The 25,360-nt window shown below is 39.6% G+C and overlaps 3 protein-coding genes across 3 annotated transcripts; 2 read left to right on the top strand and 1 right to left on the bottom strand.

Moving 5' to 3' along the window:
- The first annotated feature begins 1,362 nt into the window (after positions 1 to 1,362).
- Positions 1,363 to 3,762, top strand: mrps17 (mitochondrial ribosomal protein S17). The gene is made up of 3 exons (XM_080780125.1): positions 1,363 to 1,441; positions 2,442 to 2,593; positions 3,151 to 3,762. Exons 2-3 carry the CDS (start codon positions 2,471 to 2,473, stop codon positions 3,475 to 3,477), a joined length of 450 nt encoding a protein of 149 aa, XP_080636251.1. The 5' UTR covers positions 1,363 to 1,441; positions 2,442 to 2,470; the 3' UTR covers positions 3,478 to 3,762.
- A 1,532-nt stretch (positions 3,763 to 5,294) lies between these two features.
- LOC308327470 (protein NipSnap homolog 2-like) lies at positions 5,295 to 12,188 on the top strand. Its single transcript, XM_080780988.1, has 10 exons — positions 5,295 to 5,428; positions 6,914 to 7,053; positions 7,446 to 7,491; positions 7,591 to 7,685; positions 8,545 to 8,615; positions 9,011 to 9,151; positions 9,515 to 9,546; positions 10,091 to 10,185; positions 10,346 to 10,429; positions 10,905 to 12,188. Exons 1-10 carry the CDS (start codon positions 5,337 to 5,339, stop codon positions 10,967 to 10,969), a joined length of 861 nt encoding a protein of 286 aa, XP_080637114.1. The 5' UTR covers positions 5,295 to 5,336; the 3' UTR covers positions 10,970 to 12,188.
- Positions 12,189 to 15,357: 3,169 nt separating this feature from the next.
- LOC308326992 (T-complex protein 1 subunit zeta) lies at positions 15,358 to 24,976 on the bottom strand. Its single transcript, XM_080780105.1, has 13 exons — positions 24,730 to 24,976; positions 23,845 to 23,908; positions 23,026 to 23,160; positions 22,474 to 22,647; positions 21,392 to 21,495; positions 20,940 to 21,210; positions 20,176 to 20,258; positions 19,468 to 19,564; positions 19,073 to 19,220; positions 17,826 to 17,959; positions 16,801 to 16,903; positions 16,023 to 16,095; positions 15,358 to 15,743 (listed from the first exon to the last, which is right to left on the bottom strand). Exons 1-13 carry the CDS (start codon positions 24,864 to 24,866, stop codon positions 15,671 to 15,673), a joined length of 1,596 nt encoding a protein of 531 aa, XP_080636231.1. The 5' UTR covers positions 24,867 to 24,976; the 3' UTR covers positions 15,358 to 15,670.
- Between the last annotated feature and the right edge of the window lie 384 nt (positions 24,977 to 25,360).

Below are 25,360 nucleotides of genomic sequence, written 5' to 3'. Positions count from 1 at the left end.
ATGACATGACAAACGTGTACTCACTATCACTGATTTGTGAGAATTTTGGACAACATCTGTAGGACTAGTCTACCAAAAAGTGTGTTTTGAAGAAAATGCTAAATTACAGAAGATTTTGTTAGGCGGAAAAGGCAACATTTATATTTATATGCCGACTATGGTTCAAGGAAGGAATTTAGGCCATAACATTGGTATAGTGCCACCATGAGGGTGATTTGATTGTGTGTCTTCCTTCACCTACTGGGACTTACTTGCTTAGGCCTGTCCAGAGTTCTCGGTCACTGGAGTTCTTTTACACCTGCGACCATGTGTATCCTGGTCTAATTTGGTGTCTGTCTGGAGATCCCAACACCAGGTGTTTTTTGGCTGGCCTCTGTTCCTCTCCCCTTGAGGATTCCAATCTGGTGGCGTTTGACACTGGTTTGCGTAGTGTGTGTGCCCGATCTATCTCATCTTCTGCGTCCAATTTGGTCTGCTTCTGGGAGTTGCGACCTACTGGGAATGTGCATGCAAAGTTTGGTCCAGCGTGTGTACAGAAAGACACAGACAGAGACAGACAGACAAAAACATTAGCCTACATACTATACAGTTTGTGTCTGTGTGTGTGTGTGTGTGTGTGTGTGTGTGTGTGTGTGTGTGTGTGTGTGTGTGTGTGTGTGGCTGCACAACAGTGACACTGTTGTTTTCGTGCTCAGACAGAACCAGCCAGCCAGGCACACAGCCAGCCAGCCACCCACCCACAGACACACAAAAGCTCTGAAGTGGTTGCACCACTTAAAAATCAGACCTGTGTGAAGTGTGGGACACTCTTATACATCACATCATCATACATCATCTCATTCGTCCTCACCTTCGTCATTGCAATGTTTGTGTTTACACAAACACTCATAATTGTCCATTCATTGTCAATGGCATTTTAATGTTTGTGTAGGACAAAGTGTGTGCACACACACACACACACACACACACACACACACACTAAAAGCTGGACAAAGTGGACATTTTTGAAGGGCAAATTAAAATGTATTGGCCCCTCATTTGTAAATAAAAACAAGCAAGCAAGCTTGGGTGCCCAAAATTCTCAGGTGCCCACTGTTGATTTCAACTACCGGAGTACCGGTAGATTAATACTGATAGAGACAAATTCGCTTAACAGCTGGAATGACTTGACTGGAACGAATTTTGTCCTGGGTACTGAAGATAATACTATTACTAACTATTGACCAGAGCTAGGAGGTTAATAGGCTACTTACTATTAAGCATTGCTGCGGCGAAAGTCTCGAAACAAATTATTGCATGGGAAACGTTTGTGCAAAGTTTATGCCTCTTTACTAGCCGTAGGTTTACGTCATCAACATTCGCCAGATACTCTGAATTGAATGTGAAAACATTTTCACTGATGAGAATGTGACCTTCTTTTGTCATTTCAATTGTCTTATCGGTGAGATATATATATTGTTTATGATCGTCTCTTTAATATGACAAGTTATAATGTTTAAAAAGCTTCATGTTGTTTTTTTTATTTTATGAACGCGATAATGGGCACTGAATATGTTCGTTATGTTAGCCAATCTAGCCAATGCTGCTAGCAGATGCAAGAGCCTATGCAAGTCTGTTATGATCTGCTAGGTTAGTGGTTTTTAACCCTTTTCATATCAAGGTCCATTATTTAGTCATTCGAGATTTAGCCTCTCAGACCTAATAAGATTTTGTCCACAATTCCATGCTGTATTGATTAACTGATTGAACCATAGGAGAGGGAGAGGCAAATGTTGATCAAAATAACAATTCTTCTACATTCTCTTATTGTGTAGACTTCTTGTAAATTAAGTATTGCAGATGTTTAACAATAACTTAACTGAGAGCGTAAAATGTTACACTCAAGAGTCAAGAGTTAAAGTGTGCTTCTAATGTAATTCTGCAAACTGTTAATAAATATTTCAACCAATCAATCAAAGATCTATAATGGTCCAAATGATGGAGAGTTGGTAACTACATTTTGGTTATGAACTCTCCATTTAGCTGGGGACCACCTCAATGACCACTGGTGGTTCGAATACCACTTTGCTAGGTGGAAAGTTTGATTAGTTACCTGCTGATGTCAGTTTACAGTATCTGTAACTACGGAAACTGCATGTCACAGCTTGACGTCACATTTCCTTATTATATAAACTGCATAATAAAGGAAAGTGCATAAGCGTGTACAAGCAAGCATGTAAGTAAGGAACAAGAAGGGGCTATCTGAGAAAACCTTAGCTCGTCCCATTCTCGTAACCAGCTACCCATTTTAAGTGTTACAGTCCTAAGCTACAGGTTCTCCCCTACAGAGAACCTCAGTAACAGTTATATCCCAATTAAATAAAATACAGGATAGAGATGTTATTTGACACTCCACACAGCTCAGTCTAAGACTAATACGTTGTCATCTTTTTATGTTGCAGGTAACCTAGCCTTGATTCAAGACTGAAAGATGTCGGCGAGGCAGGCGTCAGTCCATGCCATATGGATAATTGGCAGAGTAATAGGTACCAAAATGCATAAAACTGCCAAAGTGCGAGTCACAAGGCTCGTGCTGGACCCTTACTTGCTCAAGGTAAGTGTCCACTGCTCACTCTGGGGATGGATGACTCCAGGTCATGTCATGATTGGTTTTTCAGAGTCTGAAAATAACTGGTTATGACATGGATCCGTTTAGCTTCTATTTTATTGGCCTGTCAGCCACGAGAAACTCGCGATGCTATAATGATATCTGGCATCTTTGCAATACCAAGCCTATTCATCCAAACGAAAGTGTATCTGATTGTATTATACTCACCAAGATTGCTGTGACTGTGAGTCCAGTCTAAAGTCCACCATGCACAGCGACTAGTCTCTTGTCTGTCTGTCTGTCTTTCTTTTGGGGGGCTGGGTACCCCAAAATTTAACAAAATAACATGTTGCATGTTACAAAAATAGCCAACATGGTTACTGTGATTTATTCAAATGTATCCATTTATCCAAATCACTTCCCTTTGTTTTTAAATGTTTTCCCAACCCAAGAATGATGACATATTATATTGATCTTAACATACTATATTCTATAGAAATCATATTTTACTGCTTTACATATGTTTTTTTGTCCCTAACAACTCTGCCATGTCTTCCCCACAGTACTTCAACAAGAGGAAGACTTACTTTGCTCACGATGCTTTACAGCAGTGCATGGTGGGAGATGTTGTTCTTCTCAAGGCCTTGCCGGAGCCCAGGTCAAAACATGTGAAGCATGAACTGTCTGAGATAGTGTACAAAGTAGGAAGGGTGGTTGACCCACTGACAGGAAAGAAAGTCGCAGGGACTGAATTTCTGGAGCCATTGGCTGATCTCACTCACAGTCTGGAAGAGGATACGTCATTAACCGAAAAACTAGGGGAGCTGAATATCTCTGATGTCTCCTCTGGAACCTCAACCCATACCTCTACACCAACCCCAACACCCTGAGCACAGCTCAATTTACGTTTGTCTTGTATAAGTACTACCGGTACTAATGTTGTATTTGATGATAACATGCCTAGACTGGACATCCCTGGTCCCAATGTAAACACAAGTACACAAGGACTAAAATGTAACAAAGTACTTGGAGAAGCAACCTTTGCTGCTCTCCGAGTGGAATTAAAGACTCACTGGTAGCTACTATTCTGCAGCAGCTACTGTGCCCTTTTCACACATTTGTGATACATTGCAAGTTGTTTTACTCACAATCAAAATAAAGATGTTATAACCAGTTATAAAAAGCTAGTTTCTTGAACAGGATGGTTTGCCTAGAAGTGCCAAGAAGATTTTTTTAAATACTAAAGGCATTGTCATGCAGTCAGAGTTGCAGCCTATTTTCACTGCAATGCCATCGACATACTGCCACCCAGTGACAGCCAATCCTTTCAGCCAGGATTAGATGGGAGCCAAAAGGCAAATTGCATTGTCCTTACTTACTATTAAGTCTCTAGACATGTATATCACATGATTTATTTGGTGACATTGGCCTATGTCAGGGGTCAGCAAGTATGTCTGCCCGTAGGCCAGACTTAACTTCTAAGCTATTAGATAGCAGGCCAGAACATAATGGCTAATTTAAGAACTGGAACTTGCAACAGACCGCTCTATATATATAAACAACTATATTACTATGAAAGTCAAACAATGATTTGTGTGGAATAAATAGATAAAACTGTGTAGTCAAACTTTACAGGCACAGATGGAAATGTACCTCAAGGCCACATTCTTTAATGTTGCATTTAGAGGACATTTAGTTAATTAAGTTGGGAAACTTTTTTGTTTTATCTGGAGACAGTCATACTCCCTTTTCACATGGAGTAGAACAAGAGCTCTTTCATTGTTCAAGGTCTCTGGGATACAGAGACAAACGGGTGTTCTGTATAAATGTTCGCATGTGAAAAATTATGAGAATGCATTATGGCTGCTTATCAGCAAAGAATACTCTGTTTATCAATCTAGACTCAACATCTGACATCTAAATATGTATTATATTTGTCAAAGAACACAAGAGACTGAATTTAAAATAGCATTTTGTTTATATACAGTTGGTGCCCCTGATTGATGATTATATTAGTATTAGTATATTATATTGCGGTGGTTCTCAGCCAGTGGTCTGGGGAGCACCAGTGGTCCTTGAGAGTGTTCCAAGTGGTTCCCATTTATGATTCAGAGTTGTTAACCCAAATGGACCCTTATAGATCACTAACTCTTGAGAGAGTGCATTTACATTACTTAATTTACAAAAAGTCTACACAATTAGAGTGAGAATGTAGAATAATTGTTATTTTGATCAACGTTTCCCTGTTATCATCGCCTATAATACAGAATGGCATTGTGGACAAAATCTTATCTAACGACAAAGTCTTGACAATATATATATATAATATAATAATATATAACATATATTTACAGTGCCAAATTAAATTGTGCAGAATGGCCAATCTCATTATTGGATTAGTATTAATGTGTTCATTAGTATTATGTTGCAGAACAAAGGTGGGGCTGTGTTGCTGGGTAACTCAGCCATAATAATAATAATAATAATAATTATTATATTATTATTATATTATAGTACAAAATAGGCCTACAATATTTGCCTCTGAGTCGTATTGGAGTATAAGTATAATACATCAAGAAATAGAGTAAAGTAAAACTACCTGTAATTGTACTTATGAGTAAGTTTCCATCACTGTTGTTACGGCAGGTGTGATGTGATTTGTCACACTGGTCTTGCCGTGTAGCTGCAGCCCCTCTCTAAACATTAACAACCCAGCACTAAACAACACACAACAGCGTTCTGGGGAAAGATGGCGACCAGAGTCCTTCAGAGTGTGGCCAACGGCCTCAAACACCCAAGAAATGGACTTCAGACGAGCGGACAGGTCACAGTCATCATCAGGTTCGGTTCTGTAAATGCAACAGTCCAACAGAGTAATACATGATTCCCATAAAGTGTCACCTGTTCCTTGGTAGATCCATGACTTCAGTCGGACTGTCAGTGTTCTCACTGGCTAATGCTAGGCTAGCCGCGGTGCATTGGATCCCCTGTGTAACGACGCTACTTAGCGTTAGCAACGCCAACCCACTGCCATTAATACTGGTCAATCCAACTTAACCGCCATATGTACAAATTAACTTATCAAACAAGTGGATTAATACATGTGCTGTGACTTTGCCATATGATCAGTGTCGTTACTTGCAGAAAACTGACCTCGTGTCAGTCCCAAACTCAATTCAACTTCAAGGTCAAAATGCAGCGGACTACAGCTACAAAACTATCTCTTCAGTTTTATTTGTTTTGTATATTGCACATCGCTATAGTGTGGTCAGCTCACACGTGCAGCAGTGTTGGTATGTTAACTCATAAGTGATAACTTAAGTTGTCAAACGTTGTGATATTAGATGTGGTTGCAGTGCTGCCTGTGCCAACTGGCAAGCTGTCAAAATCCCCAAGGAAACAAACTTGTTACTACTATACACAGTGTTCTAACTTATTGCACAGTGATCTGCTTAGAGCACATTGCACTGGGGTAGTTCAACCATATGGAGAAAGGTAGCAGAAAACTCTGAAGTGTTGGCTTACTTGAGGTAGTAAATGTAGACTAATCCTATGGCTGCTTGTAGCTTTGCAGTCTGAAGTGCTATTAAACCATAGGCCCATAGCTGTGGAAGATTGTAATGCCAGTGCATGGACACTTTAAAAATGTATTTTCTCTGTACACTTGACTTGACTCTACAGTACATGGTTTAGCAATTATGACTCAGTCTTTGCTATGTGATATCATATTATGATATCACATATTATTTGACTACCGGTACTGTACAAGCATTTTGAGGTTATTGACAGGCAACTTTTGTGCAACATTATGTTCATAGGACTAGTGATTCCGTTTTAAACCATCTCACATAGCATAGGACTGGTAACGGGAGACGTGCTGTCATTACATTTGGAATAAAAAAGCAAATACCGGTATGTATTTCTATGGAGAATGGTGTCCTACCGGGACAAGCTTCAAGCACACTGTCGCAAGGTTTCATTTAAAAAGCCTTTATTGCAGGGATATACAATTAAAAGCCACCAGACGCCTGTTTTATGTTGTTTGTATGGCTACAAATGTGTAGCAATAAAGGCTTTTTAAATGAATCCTTTTGAGAGTGTGCTTGAAGCTTGTCCATATACAAGATGTTTTAACTCAGAGCACCTCATTATCTCCACAATTGTTTTGATATCGGCAGCACTATGCGTGTCTCTATTCTAAAAGTATTGCTGTAAGCTAAATTGTGGGGTTTTTTTTGGGTGACAGAATTTGGTTGCCCTGCGATGGATTTGTGCATGAGGCCTAAACCTCTCTTCTTACGTTTGTCTTTGTGTCCTGCCTTATAGGAGCCTGTCAGCCTCCAACAATAGGAATCGTGAAGACAGCTGGTTCAAGTCTCTGTTTGTCAGAAAGGTTGATCCCAGAAAAGATGCTCACTCTCACCTGCTTGCTAAGAAGGAAGACAACAATCTCTATAAAATACAATGTATGGGTCTTTGACACTTAATGTTTGATAGTCATATAGTAAAGGTGGCTGTGGTGTTCTCATTGATATTTACATAATTCAATCATTAGATTTGATAACTGTAGAACTATTATTGATCAACAAATGTTCATGGCATTCACTCTTGACTTCGCACTAGTCTGAAGTCACTTTTGATGCATGCAGTCAGTACCATTTTTCTTGTTAAAATATAACTAGGTGTTAAGTCTTGCATAGCCAAACTTTCAGAGAGCTCTGCCTACTGTAGAGGTTTCAGGTGGGGTAGGTGCCGTGCTTTTGATTGGTGATTGTATAGGATTAACCTGTATTAAATTTAGTTTTCTCTAGGCAAATGTTACATGCTGTTACTTAAAAAACTATTTTCTCTCTTGTAGTTCACAATGTCAAGCCCGAGTGCCTAGATGATTACAACAAACTTTGGTAAGAGATATCTGTTTTATAGCTTTCTCATTTCACTTAAGAGCTCTGACAAGCAACCTTTTTTTAGTAAACACTAGATCCTTTGTTTGTCTTTTTTAGTGAAGATACCCTGCCTGCCATTCACGCGGACCCTCACTACCCCTGTGAGCTAGTTGGCACCTGGAACACATGGTATGGAGAGCAGGACCAGGCAGGTAAGGGTGACCTCACAAGCCCTACACTTAACACGTCATAAGCAACAAACTAAAAACATGTGTACAAGGACTTATGTGCTATCAATAGGTAGCCCAATAGACAAATTGTGCTTTGCCTGCTGTATTCATTTCTCACACTACTGCAGCTGGCATTTGGAATGGGGGTACGGAAGACTTTGCCCTTTGGCCCTGACCTTAAACAAATCGGTCACAGTTATTTCTTTATGACAAATGTGCTTGTCATCCTTCACAGTGACAATACTGTTTTGACTGTACTTTCTCCTGCTGTCCCAACTGGAAAATATTTAGAATATTAAAATACTCCACAGGATTTGTGGGGTATTTTCTCTAAAAAATTAAATGAAAATAAGCAATTGGCAATTTGATGTTCATACAAAATTGAAAAGAACTTTTAATCTGTGTATTGTAGAAAGAAAGAAAACACCAGGAATGACTTTACCTCAAACTAGTCAGGTTTGAGATTACAGTTTCCAATTTGTATTTTTGAGTGGAGCTAGCCCCTCTTATATACAACTCTAACTCGTGTCACATTCGCCAAAGACAATGAAAGGAGAATTTACGTCTGAGCAAATCGTCTTTTTGTGCTAACAAAAACATTTATGCCATTGACAATGAAAGGAGAATTTACACCATATGTGTATGAGCAAATTGGCTATGTATATAATTCTCGATGATAAGAGCGCCCCTCAATTCACACAGGTGTGATTTGTTTTTCATAACATGACTGTCCTTGGCTGATAACACACGATGGCTCACTTCCTATTGTAAATGCAAGGTCAGTGAGACAACTAATGAATGAGCGAGACCAGTGTTCACTCTCTCTACTTGTATTTCCTAGTTCACCTGTGGAGATACCGGGGAGGATATCCGGCCCTCACCGAGGTCATGAACAAACTCAGGCAGAATAAGGTATGTGGTGGTCATTGCTGTAGTGTAGAGAACTGGTTCTCAACGTGGGGTTCGGCGACCTGTCTTTGAGGCGGTTCCATGGGGTCAACAGCAAAATTACTAAATGGGCCAATGGCCTATCAAATGGTCCAAGGCCTATCAAATAGCTATCAATGAAATAAAAAAGGTTGAGAATCACTGTTGTAGAGCAAACTGACAGTGAGGCCTGTGGGCCAACACTGTCCACACAAAATGTAACAATGGACCCCATTTCCCCCCAATTTCTTAACTGTAGCTGTAGTAAACTTAATGTAATATTTAAAACTATAACTAAGTTTTATCTGTGATTTTGGGACGCTGATGGTATTTAGAATTTCCTGGGGATTAAGGTTGTTTGTGCCATTTGTCCTCTGTAGGAGTTTATGGAATACAGGAACCAGAGGGGAAAGATGCTTCTGTCCCGTCGCAACCAACTACTGCTAGAGTTCAGCTTTTGGAATGAACCTGTGCCACGTGAGGGGCCCAGCATATACGAGCTCCGTTCATACCAGCTCAGGGTGAGTATTTGTAGTTCTGTTTGGGGTATAAAACGCATCAAAAGATGCATTTTGTTTACACATCAACCACAATGTTTTATATACCTAATGTTGTAGTAAATGGGGAGCTAGTTGACAACCTGTTTTGTTTTTCTATTATTAATGTTTTTAAACCGGTGTATGCCCTTTTATAATTAGTTCATGTATTATGCGAGTGTATTCTTGAAAGTGATTGGATGTACTTTGGTAGATGCTCAGATATAATCACAGTAAAGAACGCTCTCTTGGGTATTCTCATTATAATAGATCCTTCCTCTTCGATTGTAGTTACTTTTTTGTCTCCCTTCGTATCAGGTCGTTGACTCTTTTCTCATTATTTTTCAGCCAGGGACTATGATAGAGTGGGGAAATTACTGGTAAGGCTGGCAGCAGTTTCTCATCCATATCTACTTGCCGACTGTACAGTACCCATTGTGCTCTTCCATAGAAAAGTGCAACATGACTCTCAATGCTTTTGTTTTATACTATTGGGGAATAAGTGTTTCCTACTATATTATTGCCTTTACAGATTGTAGAAGCTGAATGAACGGTACCTCTCACATTCGTCTATGCATGTGCCAACAAGGATAATTTACGTTAAGAGTCTAGCCTAATTCTACTGTATTTATTGTATGGCAAATCTGATCTACCGTGCCATGCAATTTCAGCTGAGAATGTCACATAATCAAAGGGGAAAATTGGTGTAAATCTTTTAAATTAAAATATAGTACAAAACACCTTTTTATCATTTATAATGGGAACAAAGGATATTGTAGACGGTATCTATAATTTAATATAGTCAATGATCATTTGAGTTTTCTCTTAAATCTTAAATATGCGAATATTAATTTTAATTAATATATAATATATTATTCACAAGTCCTTACTGACAACCTGACATAAGTGCTCTCTCTTCTTTAGGGCTCGTGCCATTAACTTCCGCCAACACAACCATGAGGCTTGTGGAGGCTTCTTCTCTCAGATTGGAAATCTCTACATGGTGCACCATCTATGGGGTAAGCAGGGTTACTCCGTTCTGATGGCACGTCTGTCTAAAATATGGAGTTGTAAGACGTAGCATATTGGTCACATGCATACGGATGTATTTTAGCTTACAAAAGGTCTAGAGAACAATTACAAAAATCTAAAACAAAATGCATTAATTTCCACCTCCAGCATACAAAGATCTTCAGGCAAGAGAAGACACCAGAAATGCAGCCTGGCAGCAAGAAGGTTGGGATGAAGTGGTTTATTACACAGGTGAGCTGGGAGCCTTTCTTTTATCTTTATTTATTTTATATCACACCCTCAATAACTATGATCCCATGTCAGTCAAGTATTTAATGCAACTTATCACCTACAAGTATGGAAATTACTATTTAATCATACACATTAATCATGCATGTTTAAAATAAGACTGACAGTTGACACATTTATGGATCTTGTCCTCTGATTAACCTCACTATCCCTGGCATCCCTATTTTGGCCATTATCTTTTATAAATGTTTTGTACATGCATATACTCGTCTTTATGTTTATTGATTTATTTTTGTTTGTTTGCCAATGTAAATGTATGTTTTCTCATGCCAATAAAGCCCTATTGAATTTAATTCCATGTCATGGGTGAGAATTTTCAGTTGTGTGCTGGTAGATCTTCTATTTTTGAAGTATATAAAATAATATAGCTATTAAGTGGTTAAAAAAAACAATCAATGTTTCTTCTTTTCTCTTGCAGTTCCTCTCATTCAGCACATGGAGTCTAGAATAATGATTCCCCTGAAGACGTCGCCCATGAAGTAATGCCTTGCCAGTGCCCAGGGTGGGAAACTCTTCGCAACCACAGCTACTATCACACTGATCCATAGAGCGTAACAAACTGTCTGGGGTGTGCACTGCCAGTGATCATTAATGGCAGCATCGACACGTCACTTCAATTTATTTCTGTTTTTATTTGCTTTGATTTCTCTTTACTTTTCTTCTTGTCACAATGACTATGTGTTACACGGATGAAATTTGTTACTGATCCATAAATGCTATTGAAATGCAAGATTCTCTCCTCCTTTTGCAGTCTCCTTACTGTACTTTTTAAAGGGAGAGCTGAAGATTTTATGAAGCCTGTAAGAATTATGACGATCTGTCATTCCATAGTTTGTCAAGTAGTTACAGTGCTTTTAATGTATTGAAACATTAAGGTCATTCTTTTGCATATTTGTAAGCAATGGTAACTTGAACCATTGAGACTGAAAACTACATCATGGTGCTTCCCATCTCAAACTAAAAATGATAGTGACATTTGTAAACACAAGATTGGAGTGACAGAGAAGGTAGCGTACAACTAGAGCCGATGAAGTGGTGATTATTTCTCAGTGACGGCCTATGATCTTTAGGCCATTTTATGCACCTAATCTGGATTCTATTCCCCAAAACATGACTTTCCCTTGTGATTTAAACTTGGCACATGATGGCTGGTTTCTAATAATTTGGCTGGAGTTTGACTCTGAACTGTTGTGTGCTCGTTAACTAATCATTACTCAGACTTTTCACATCTGAAAATGAACATAGCCATTTAATTCTCGTCAAAGTGGATATGTAAAGCGGAGTGTCCTGTCTACACTCTGTGAAACTGACCGCTACTATACTAACTGCTCTTGTATGTTAAGCAGTAGGCTTCTGACTCTTGTATGCAGCAATTGTGAGGGGATTCTCAAATGTTTCAAAAATTAACATTTCTTTGTTTTCTTTTTTTTTTACTTTAATGAAACCATCAGTATCCCCCTTCATCAGTTTTATGATAGGTGATTGTGTGCTGTAACTGAATGTTTTTGACAAGATAAATTGGTCAGATTGTAGATATACAGTACATAGTGGGGCTTACTGACCAAAGCAGTCAATGGCCAATCATTTATTTGTAAATTAAATCTGGGGAATCTACTATTAATCTAGGATAGATCTCTCAAATGTGAAATGCAGTGCTTTAATACGATTAGTTGTACATATTGAATTAAACTTTGAATGAAAATGGCGTGTTGTGAACTTAATTCCTAAGCCATGTTCAATATTATACAAGCTCATTTTGTTTTTGGGTGACATGATGCCAATCTATAGTACAAAATGTCTCTTTAAATTAGCCAAACACTTGTGTGCTCAGCAGCTACGTCTTGAGGATTTCACTGTGTATGTGTCCTTCAGACTTCAGAGACCTTTATCTGGACATAAAAGTGTCTTTGTGGCTCTGAATCAGGAACAGGTGCTGGTTGACTCCCACTGTTAAAACAGTGGGAAGCTGAGGGAGATGTCTAACACTCAAGGACTTTAGTCATATTTGGCCATGAATTCCACAATGATTGTGTGTTATGCAGATGTGATAAGCAATACAGCCACACATGTTCTTAAAATGTATTCATTATAGAGCAGAAAAAATTGTAAACTCAATTCATATTATTGTGCCAGCCCATTTATCTACAGTAGTTTCAACCTGAGATCCCTATTTGTCAATGACATTGTCATGTCATTGTAAAAAACTAAAATAAAGCCATTTCCCGATACGGGGCCACAGTCAGAGGCTATGGCTATTTGGGGGTCCTTGGCATGAAATAGTTTAGGAACCCCTGTCCTAGTGTTTGTAGCCCATCACTGTCTTCATTTGATGAACTGATACAAATACAACATTCTATATCATCTAATTCAATTGGAATGAACTTTTGGCTAACTGCATAGATTTACTCTGAGTATACATAGCAGGATAGGACATTGCATACTTTTAAACAAGTATGTGCACACACACACACACACACACATCTCTCTCTCTCAGATCCCCCTCTGTTTCACACATCTGGGTGAACAAGACAATGTTAAATATGTCAAGGCCAAAGGAAGATAAAAGGGCAGGTTCCCACTTCCCAGGCTCCTATTAACAAGAGCTACTACAGCATCCTTAAATAGGCAGATCCCCAGGCTTCTATAAACAATATCTACGGCAGCATCCTTGTCTAGTCATTGTTAATCTTCTCCTCCAACCAGGACAGAAGCATCAACCTATCGCCATCCCACCACCACACATCTGTATTTAAAGTACCGTAATTGCGTTGTGGTCCAGATTCAACATGTCCATCGCAGTCTTTGCCATGGGAGTCCTTCTGGGTTCTTCAGTGCCAGGGATGACATTTGTCCTGAACACTTCTGGAAGAGAAACTGCAACATCCACTGTACATCCTGATGTTAACAACAGGTTAGTAGTATCATACAATCATTAGTGTGTTTGAGTGAGTTTGCTAAACTGATTCCAAAGATTGTTGAAGAATGTTTGAGAGAACTTGTGTCTGATGAAGAGCTAGAAACTCAAAACATCACCTTGGTGGCAGTTTAATAAATATATTCTTTGTAATGTAATTGGTCATCTGCAGCTGGTGCCAGGAGTCATTGCAGTTTATAAGGAAGGACCTCCTGGATGCTCTACACCTGCCGACTGAGCCACGTCTGCCTGCTGGTTGGCTGAAGAGAGACCAGTGGCCAAGACTCAATGCCATGACTCACAGAACCCAGGATGAGAGAGGTAGGTCAAATACAGCACAATTCAAACATCATTTGTTAATTTGTTGACATGGACAATGGACATGACTCATAAAAAAAACTCTGTACAACCTGTCTTTTTCAGCCTCTGGCTTAACTGTGACACCCGGCGATGACCATAGCACTGGCTTCAAGTGCTGTCAGATGTCTTCACAGATCTCCCTGAAAGGTATAAAACAGTGGTATAATTATGTGTGATAGAGAGAGCGAATGTGTGTGCACATGTACTTGTTTCAAAGTATGTAATGTCCTATCCTGCTATGTATGTGACAGATCTGGGCTGGGACAACTGGATGTTATATCCCGAGAGCTTCACTGTGGTCCAGTGTGCACCCTGCAACCCTCTCCTGGAAGAGAACAACCTGCACTGCCCATCACTCACGCTCAATACCAAGAACTCTTCACAGGTAGAAACAACTTATAAAATAGTCCTACAGATAGATAATAGTATTATTGATATTACAATTATGTGATGATACAGTGTGTCTTGATATATTATTTAATATATACACATTTCACCCTTGCCTCCTGTCTGTCTTTCTCCCTTCTTACGTTTAGGCCCAGATGCCTTGTTGCCAGTCCACCTCCAAGGAATGGCTGCCAGTCATGTACATGGAGGAAGTTGGCACCGTTGTCATCCAGTCTGTGCAGCTCACTCGGACATGTGGCTGTGCCTCAGACACCATTCAGCAGCCTACAGAAGGCTAAGCCTGATGTACACTTTGATGTAACGGAGTAAGCGTCTAGGGTTTTAAGGTGTTGTGCATGTTGGTTAACTATTTGGCAGGCATTTGTCTTGCATACTAGTGTGCTGAGTTGTGTAGAATATGTTTACATTTTAATGCAACAGGAAAATCAAGGTCCAAATATGTAAAATAAAGCAGTAAAACAAAATGCCTGGACTTATATCCTCCCACTTTACGTTTATCTAAAGAATATCATTTAAATTACATTAGTTTGCCAAAATGTCTTCTGAAAAGAATCCAGTAATGATCATATATCTGCAATGTATTTGGCCAATCAAGTACTCGTCTAGTGTTGAGCACAGAACAGGCCATGAATAACCTTGTACCACCAATGTAGACATCTGTTAGATGTATCTCAAATTGTGCCCTTCCTTTGTAAAACGTTACAATTTCAGTTACTTTATGGAGTGGTTTTTAACACCTGTCATTTTGATTCTTTGAATAAAGATGCCTGAAATATTGTATATCAATTGTTATCATTTACTCAGTCACTTATTACCACAGCAATCTGATTAAACCAACCATGATTATACTGACCATGATTATTGAAATGAACATTTGTGTGGTTACCATAGGTCTGATAAAACCTATTAAAGTGTAAACATGGATCCTTTTTGGTCCCACCACACAAATATGGGTCTATTTTACACTTTCAGAGGGATAAAGCTAATGTAACATTAATGTTAACATGGTGCATCACCTAATAGCTATATGCTTCAAAAGATACAAATAAATAAATGTTTGAACCCAAAGGAATCCACTTTATTATTGAGGACACCCTTAGTTTCATATTTCAGATCAGATCCCCTTAAATGCATCATTTTGGTCAGCAATAGTTGGTTCAAAATAAGCACTGACAAGAAGACAATCGTGTCAAGAGCCAAGAAAACCTTTAATGGGTATTGAAACAAAAGTTCAGCTGCTAATTTCAGTGCTTAACAAAAACATAAATACAGACCCAATTATTTCAGAGGGACAATTACATGAAAATGCACAGGGCGAATTAACAATGGTATCTGAAACATGTTGCGATGGGTGCCATAACATTTAAAAGGCTGTCCATCTGACTGGGAGGGAGTGCGGGAGCTTCAGTGTGACGCGAGCAGGGAGCGTTTTTTTGGTCCCCCATCAGGTCAAACACAATCTCCTGTGGGCGTGACATGGCTATAGTGATGTCAACTGACCATTAACCTTTGAGAGACGACATGCCGGCTCTCATGATCTCGTCCACCAGGAGGATGTTGCTAGCGATTACCGTGCTGAGGAGAAATGTACAGGAAGAGATATGCATTATCAATACAGAACGTAACCACTTAAGACCTATAAAATGTGTGTGATAGCAGATTTGCAAACTCATAACAAATTGTGAGCCTGTTGATATGCTATTGGTGCCATTAGAAATATTTTGTAAAGGTTTGCCTATCTATATATATATATATATATATATATATATATATATGACACGGCCCAAAATAGCCAGGTTGAAATCGGCTAAGAATGCAATCTCTCCTGTATCCTGAAGGTGGGGATAATCTTACCTTGAATGGAGGAGCTGTTTCTTGACACTGTAGTTGTCCCAAACACCTACATCTCCTGCAACCATGGGTTCCCCTGGAAAGATCAATCAATACAAATAAACATGATTTGTGTAGTAGGCTACATGTACAAGAGTATTACACAGTGCTTTAACAGAAATAAAGGATAGCATCATAGCCATAAAAGATGAATATAAGACATTATAAAATAAAGATAATAAAAAGGTAACAGTAGTTAGTGAATACAATTAAGACAAATTACATAAAGCAAGGTTGAACCTAAACTTGGGTTTATGATACAGAGCAAAAGAAAACATTAGCATTACCAGTCCAGGGTTTTGAACCCATTAAGTAAAAAAATCACTGAATGCACTAGACCCTACTCGTCTGATACTGCAGTCACACAGCTACAATCTGACTTGCAACATTCGTTCCTGCGTGATGCATCACAAGTAAAAGTTGAGCTGAACTCAACTTTTTCTCAGCACTCCAATGATGCAGTGAAACATTGTGTTAAGAAATCATACATTTCTTTCAACATTTCACTCCCCTTCTCTCTCTCTCCACACATTTCTTGCTGTAATGGAAGAAAATAATCTTGCTTTTAACCAGTTCCCTGTGCCAATTAACTATCCTTTTCATTTATGCAACACTTCAATGGTGACTCAACAGCAATGTAGCTGGCCACACTTGGCTATTTTTATAGCTTGATAGTGTGTAAACAGTGACATGGAAAGGGCTTATGATGGACAACGCAGTGTGCTGCAGTGAGACTGCTGACCTGTGCTGAGGTCAACTCCCACAAGCTGCCCTGACTCTTTGTACTCAGTCTGCAGCTTGACCAGGGTCTCCATTGGGTCATAGCCAGAGTTAATGGCCAGCACCTGCAACAGGGAAGAGAGGACATAGAAGAGAAAAGGATCAGCCTGTGAGAAGTTTTGCATAACCTTTTACTGTACTACCTGTTCTGTCAATTTTGTTAATGAAGTAAGCAATCTATATAAACTCTAGTCTCAATTAAGCTTGCCACGATATTATAATTTGCCCACAAATTCATAAATGCATGTCAACACCATTGGATGTGTAAGTGCAAAGCCTACTAATAATTACTTTCCTTAATTTATAAATAACAACCAGTCCTATTTAACATAGCTGGCAGTGATCCTGACAAACAGGAACTACTTTGTCTACAGGTTGTTGGGAAGTAAATAAAGCATTCAGAATAAGATATGTAATGCATATGTAATGCTCTATTATTGGTGCTGAGCCCAACTGTTAGAACAGAACATAGAAAAGCAGGGGGTCGCAACTCACTTGACAAAAACCACACGATCAAAACGTCTGCTTATTTTTGCCTGCTGTATTGCTTTATAAAATTTTTTGGAGCATCTTAAAGTGAGTTGCGAGCTGAAGTAAATAAAGCACTCATGGAATTATAAGCCAAGTCAAAAGTAATTAGTTACACACCGTGTAACAGATAAATTGTGGCAAGGCTAGTAGACTACTCTCAATAAACCCTTTCACAGGTCAAAAAACAGCCAACAGCCAAGCCAATTCAATTAATTGGAGGCGTTTCATTTACTGGTATGTTATATTGTGTGCCAGCAACTACACAATTGTTGGCACACAAACACCTACTCGTTATTACTACTTATTAGTTAGATACAGTTGCTGTGAAATGGCTCCATACAAGACATGAACCAAAGTGAAATAAGGTGCATGATGACTAAAGTCAATCATGTGAGCCATTTAAAAAGCAATACAAATAAAACAATGTTATTCCAGTAATGGATGGTGGCAGCTCACCTTAGGAATGACCAGGAGAGCATCAGCAAACGCCTGGACACCGAGCTGGGCCCTGCCCTTCACCTTAGGCTTGTGTTTCACCAGAGCATCTGCTACTGCTACTTCAAATGCACCTCCTCCTGGCACTACACAACCTGGGGAGAGAGACAAGGAACACAGAGATGATAAACCACACAGAAAATGAGGTAATTGAAACTTAAGTCTGTGGGTTTTTGTTTTTAATTGTTTCTCTACAGATATTTAATGTTTTCTGGTGTCAACATATAGGGTTATTATTAATTTGTTCCCATTCAAGTGCCTCCATGAACCAGTTCAAAATTAAAGGATGTTCAGAATTTAGCCTCAAATTGTGTTCGGCTAAAAGTGAAATGCTGGTTGACTACCCTTTAGGACTTTATTTTATTTCACAAGTGAAGGTGGGGGAGAGTAATTTACATTTTTTGAATATATAAAATATCTCCATAGTGCAGACATTATAGCTAAAGCAACATGTTCTGCCTTGCTGCTACAACTTGTGGTTAATGGACTAAAACATAAAATTGGGCTTAATGTCGTTGATCAGCTCCGATTACGATCTTCCCGGTGGCATGCTTTGAGAACCTGATGCTTTAGTTGCAGTTGTCCAGAGATGGTTGCAGGAAAATATGTAACAGCACACTGGTGAAATAAGCTAAATTGTTTTCTTGCAATGTTTCGATCAAGAGATCAGGATTTTTTTAATCATAATTATTAAAAAGTTGTACTGCTCTGTTGAATACATGTAGGAGAGAAGACAGCTCTCCTAATGCAGAGGTACAGAGCAGAGTTGTTGTAGCACAGACTTTAATAGACCAGGGAGAGCCACATTAGCATCCGTGGGTGTTCTCTGTGCAACGTGTAAAAATGTATGGTAAACACATGAATGCCAATTAATTATTCTAAAACACGTTAATATCAGCTAAATTCATCACTGCCAAAACCATAGAAAGTTGATATTTAAGCTGTTTGAGCTGTGTGCACAAATAACAGCCTGAATCCCTGTGCTTGTGCCATAAATTATACCCTTAATAAGTTTGCAGCTTTGTGTTCATCTAGGTTTTTGTGGACAGAGCATTTGAGAATTAGAACATTAACTCCCAAAATACTGCAGTACTGCAAGCATGATTCAGTAGTAGCAAATAAAATGTCAATACACCATTTTTAGATAGACCTATACAAATTAATATAATCCAAGACACATCACAGCCTCTATGTCTGCAGTCTCTTACCGTCTTCAATGGCATTCTTGACTGCTCGCAGGCCATCCCTGACGGCATCTTTGATCTGTGTTAGGGTGTGTGCGTTGGGTCCCTTTACCAACAGTGTCACAGAGCGAGGGTTCCCACACTTTTCAATGAACGTGTACTTCTCCTCTCCCTGTGGAAGAGACCAGGACAGTTCACTCCCATTAACAATGAACAGCCAAGCAACTGGATCACACAACCCTAACCCTTTTCACAAATTTGAATTACTGCTTTAGTTACAATGATCTAAAAGATGCACATGCTACCGTTTGTTTCCGTTTTTCAATGAAAACCATGATTCTGTGATCAATAAATGTTTGTTTTCTCCTGAAAATGATATCACTGAAACTTGAATGACACCGAAAAGGAGAAATACTCACCAGAGTGTGTTCGTACACCAGCCCAGCGTGTCCCAAGCATTCTGGCATCATGTCATCCAATGAGTTCAAAGCACTACCACCACAAGCCAGGGTGAGTCTAGAAGCCAATGACAACAAAACATACCTTGAGTCTGGAGTACAACACAATCTGATATATTTTTAATTAAGAATAAAGAACATTAACCATGTGAACCGTAGTCTCTCTATTCTGGGGCAAACATTGAACGAAGATCGCAGATCTACAAGCTCATAACAGCAAAATAGCCAATCTACACTGTAGAGGAAAAATGGGAGGTAGACCACCGAGGGAGCCCGGTCAGAATGTATGCATGCATGTATCTATCTATGCATGTAATATGTATATGGTTACCGCTTAACTGAAGCGGGACACTGAATAATGACTAGACAGGCGGTGGAGAGAGAAGGGATGAAGGTGCAACACAGGTCATGATCCAGAAGGGATCTGACAGACCGAACCAGCCTTCTGTAACGGCAGATAAAGCTCCTCAGGACCGTCGAGCCATTTCCAAGACACATGTCAAGGGCGTTTAAAAAGGAAAATAACATATTTTTATGCTTTCCCTGGCAACTCTGCACATCTCATTTTGTTGCATTGCTACTCTGACAGCAATTTGTGAAGACAGAAAAGCAATGATTGGCTGTGGTGATGTTATATAATAAATACAAATAATTCAATAAGCTCTTTACCTCTCCATGTTCCTCCTCTTAGCTCTGCGCAGAGCTACGATGCCCTCCTTAGCCAAAGCATCCAAGGAGTATGGGTCAATACCCTAAAACAAAGAGAATATAAATGCATACTGTAATAATAAAAAAGATACATCATGTGATTCAGTCATGAATTATATGAACAATATCCATCATGTCCTAATACACAACAGATACAATATTTGTGCTGCTCCGTTGAATACATGTAGGAGAGAAGACAACTCTTCTAATGCAGAGGTACAGAGCAGAGTTGCTGTAGCACAGACATTAGAGACCAGGAAGAGCCATATTAACATCCCTGGGTGTTCTCCGTGCAAAAGACAACTTCTATACCTATTGCACCACTTAGAAAGAATAGAAATACAAACATACAAAAACATTTCTATAAACTAAAGATCAGTTACTGAATATGATCCCTTTAAGTTCATCAAATTCCCGCCCAATGTGGTCCGAAAGCTTTATGGATATTTGAGTATTCGGTTGCTGCTGCCTTTATTATTAATTGAGATTACACAGGTTAAAAAATAAACTGAAGACTAGTTGACATGGTAACAACTTCCATTGATCCGTTTCCAACAAGAGAGAGGGAGAGAGAGAGTTAATCGTTCATTACAATACATCTATAATATTGAATAATTAAATAACATTGGCCAGCTCTAAACTAACATCACATCCACATTTGATTTGGTGTAAGGAACCAAACGGCATGTGAGCTGCGGTCCATATGTAGTCACCTACAGCCTTACCTTCTGGTTGATAACGACAAAGGCCTTCTCCCCGTCAGGAGAAACCGCGTTCTTCAGGGCGATAATTTTCTGCACACGGTCCTCAATGAACTTCCTCTCTGCAGCCACCAGCTTCTCCCTCTCGTCTGCGCTCTTGTAAAAGAAGCCAGAGTTGACCTCTGTCTTCTCATACTCCAGGGAGACATTACATGTCAGTATGTAGGCATCCTCCACCCTCTTTTTCATGTCTGGGTGTCTCGCGCCGTGGTCCAAAACCAGACCTCTGATCAGCCTGGTGGGAGAGGGTGTCAAGAAATGTATTAATTCAAGGTCATGTTATAAAGACCTAAACAAAAAACTACACTTAAGATAATCTTAATGTTTATAATAGCATGTTTCATATAATACATAAAGTAGTTCAATATACAATCTAACGGAAACTGTTGATATAAAAAAGTGTAATTATAACTCACTGTGTGTCACTTTCCGTCTTGTGCTTCATGTCCATTATCTCCACCATGAACAGGTCGATGGGCTCGTTGGGTTTGGCAATGGCCAGCACAGCGTCTACAACAGCCTGCAGACAATACAGAACACAAACAACTAGATGAATATGACTGATACAGGAATAGTGCACTGTAAAATCCTCAGTGTTGGTGAAGAAATGCAGACAAATTGACCTGGACTAATTATTTCATTGTGTATAAGTACAATTGTCCAAATTATAAATATTCAAAAGTTGTACTGCTCTGTTGAATACATGTAGGAGAGAAGACAGCTCTCCTAATGCAGAGGTACAGAGCAGAGTTGTTGTAGCACAGACTTTAATAGACCAGGGAGAGCTACATTAGCATCCGTGGGTGTTCTCTGTGCAACATGTGGAAATGTATGATAAACCCATTAATGTCAATTCATTCTTCTAAAGCAGGGGTTTTCAACCTTTTATACCAAGTACCACCATAGAAAATATGTACCACCATAATGACCGATTATGCCCCATCCTATTCAGCTATTAACAGGAGGGAAATGTAATTTATTCTTTAAATTGTTTTTGGTTCCATTTTTAAGCCAATTTTGCGGCTGCTCTGACGAAACTCTGTCTACAGTAATCAGCACAACTGAATCCGTCCTCAAATATTTTATCAACGGCTAGGTGTGCTGTCATGCTTATTTCAGCATGGCCTATTTCAACCAATTGCTTTGTCAGAAGAACTACCTGTATTAATAAAAATATTTCATTCCACTTTTTCTGGGGGGCTCAAGTACCACCAGTGGTACTAGTACCAGTGGTTGGGAACCTCTGCTCTAAAGCACTCATTTATGAATGTGTATTCAATGTTAAAGATAGACAGTAAAGTCCTGTTAATTAACTCTTGAGTGTTACATTAACACTGAGGTTTCTACCCTGTGATGAAAGTTTTTTTAATGGCCCTCTTCCTCTGTCAGGAGGCTGCACCAGCTGTCATATTATCTCCTTAACCCAGAGGCCAAGGCTAAACTACTTAACAGCCAGGATCCCTGCTCCGAAATCCCGTTTCCCCCTTGTGTTTCTCACCTCAGTGAGGAGGTCTGCCAGCTCGGCGTGAACCTTGGTTCTCAGGGAGGTGCGTGCTACATGGATGAGGAGCTCCCGGTCCATTTCCCTGGTCACCTTCAGCTCCTCCAGGACCTCAAGGGCCTTTGCCTTTGCAGCCTCAAAGCCCTCTGCGATGATTCTGGGGTGGAGACCCTGTGTGTTGGCATGGCAACAGATGAAGATGTGTTGTCTTACTGTATTAGTCGCTACAGTATCCAAGGAATTGTACAATCTGTATGCGCCCTCTGTTAGGTATAGGCAATATAATGAATTCTCCAATAATACATGATGGATATAAAATGCAGTCCTGGAATATAGAAAATAGTTATAATTTTGCACAGTAAAAGCAAATGAACTCTCTTCTGCTTCCCATTTGAGTGAATAAAGACAAAATCATTTAGGTTTGCCACACCTAAAACAAGGATTAAATTAATTCAAATGCTCCATGAAAGAGGCAGGTTAAATACAGTCAACTAGATAGAAAATCCCAAGAGAGATTTGTCTAACATAAGCAGAGGGAAGCCCTCTCACCTCTGACACGTATAGGTCAGCCTGTTTCAGGAGTTCACCAATGATGAGAACGTTTGAGGTGGTCCCGTCTCCTGTGATGTCATCTTGCGCTGTGGCAACTTTTGCGATGAGCGATGCTGTAGGATGTTGGATTTGCTGAGAAGGAAAAGAGACAGTAATGTGTGAAAAGTGCAAAAAAAAGATCTAACCTCAAAAAAAAAAAAAAAAAAAACATACATTTGAGTTAATTCAACACACACACACACACACACACACACACACACAATCTATAATAGAATGATGGTTTTCCAAATCATAATCGTTTAAAAAGTGTACTGCTATGTTGAATACATGTAGGAGAGAAGACAGCTCTCCTAATGCAGAGGTACAGAGCAGAGTTGTTGTAGCACAGACTTTAATAGACCAGAGAGAGCCACATTAGCATCCATGGGTGTTCTCTGTGCAACATTTAAAATGTTATGGTAAACACATGACTGGCAATGCATTCTAAAGCACGTTTATGAATGGGTATTAATTATTAACAATACTTTAGGATTTCAAAATGGTTGATGGAGGCTCCTATAAAATATTTAAACGGTTTAACATTTTAAATAATCAAAATGTTAATATATTCTATTAGGTACTTCATATCATGCATGTAAATAATGCTTTAATACTATCAAGTACAATTGGAAATATACCATGTCATGATCAAACCAAAGTTAAAGACGCACAAAGATGGGGTGTGGCTGGCTAGGGATGGACCCATTCAATATTCAACATCTCCAGAAAGTAAAATAGGGGGAAAAGCAAAACAAACTATTTATACATGTCTCTTACCATCTCGTGCAACAAGACATTGCCATCTTTGGTCAACTTGATGTCCCCTGCACCAGAAACAAGCCTTCAGGGTGGAGCAAGAGACAAGGGATGGATTAGGTAACGAAAGTATAATGTTAACAGGTAGGATTTTACGTGATGCATCTGCAAGCAAATGTCAGGAAAAGTATGGATAGCACACACACAGAATTGATTAGCTACACCTGGCCTACAGGGCACTGCAGTGCTCCATGGATTCGTACTTAATAGCCATCCTACTAATAACTCAAGTCTCATTCTTAACAATGCTAAGCCGGCTTAACATTAAACACACACAGACCTAACGTTAAGTCACCATCTAAAATGTGATCAAAATCAAGTCGCTGGCAAGGTCCCATAATAATGAAGTCGTGTGTACGTTATAGAATATAGATCCACTGATGTTTCTGCGTACTGTCTGTGCTAACAGGTTTCTTGCTGCGGATGCTGCTAGCCGTAGGTAGCCGCCTGTCGAACGGATAAACAGGACATGTGCCGCGGGGAGAAAACAGTTTAGCGGCGACAGACCTCCGTGGACTGACTTTACGACGTTAGAACGCTGGTTAGTCACGACAATTGGTTATTTGGATACAGAGTATACATACAGAATTGTATAATATAAACAATGACTACATAGTAATAAACTTCTCATATTCTCCCATGTACTACCTAGCTACCGTTAGCTTAGCATGCTCTCGTGACTTAACATGTTCTCATAGCAACCGGCTACCGTTAGCTTATCATGTTCCCACTACTACCCAATACCGTTAGCTAGTTAGCTTAGCATGTTCTCATTGCTACATAGGTACCATTAGCTAGTTAGCTTAGCACGCGTGGTCAACAAAGGGCTCCGCTGCTTGGACTCACATCTTCATGGTTCCTTTTGGTCCCAGGTTACTTTTCAGCACATCTTGCAGTCCGCGGGCAGCGCTGATGTTGACGGCCAGGGCGGCCTGGGCCCGGGCCACCTCCGCTTTCGGGTTCAGAGTTTTAATAGCGGACATGGCGTCAGCAGCACGGCCAGCGAAGATATACTAGAAAGTGTCGCCGGACAGGAGTATCACTGCTCGGCCTGCTGCGCTGGAGGAAGAGGGTGTCGGCTTCCAGAAGGCTCCAGCATGTGGCAGTGGTTCTGTACGGCGTTGCCAGATGTTATAAAACAAGCCGACTAGGCTATGCCCTGGCAAAAAACAATTAAAACAAATCAGTAATTTGGGCATTTGTAACACATGTTAACAACACAAATCTTGAATGGGGGGGTCCCAGTGGCACAACATATTTTAACACGTGTTGGGGAATCATGGGGACCTTGCCATGAAAATGTTTTGATTGATTGATTGAAATTTATAATTTCACAGTATGCAGAATGGGTACATTTCAAACGAAAGCACATGTCAATACAAAAACTGTTACTATGGACGACAAGATCAACATTAGGAAGCACAGTAGCACACTTTAGAAACAACTAAGCGCCCCCAATTACAAGCAACTTTACAGA

This window comes from Protomyctophum bolini (assembly GCF_963924005.1).
Source record: "Protomyctophum bolini genome assembly, chromosome: 13".
NCBI lineage: Eukaryota > Metazoa > Chordata > Actinopteri > Myctophiformes > Myctophidae > Protomyctophum > Protomyctophum bolini.
This window is presented reverse-complemented; position numbering and strand designations above follow the sequence as displayed.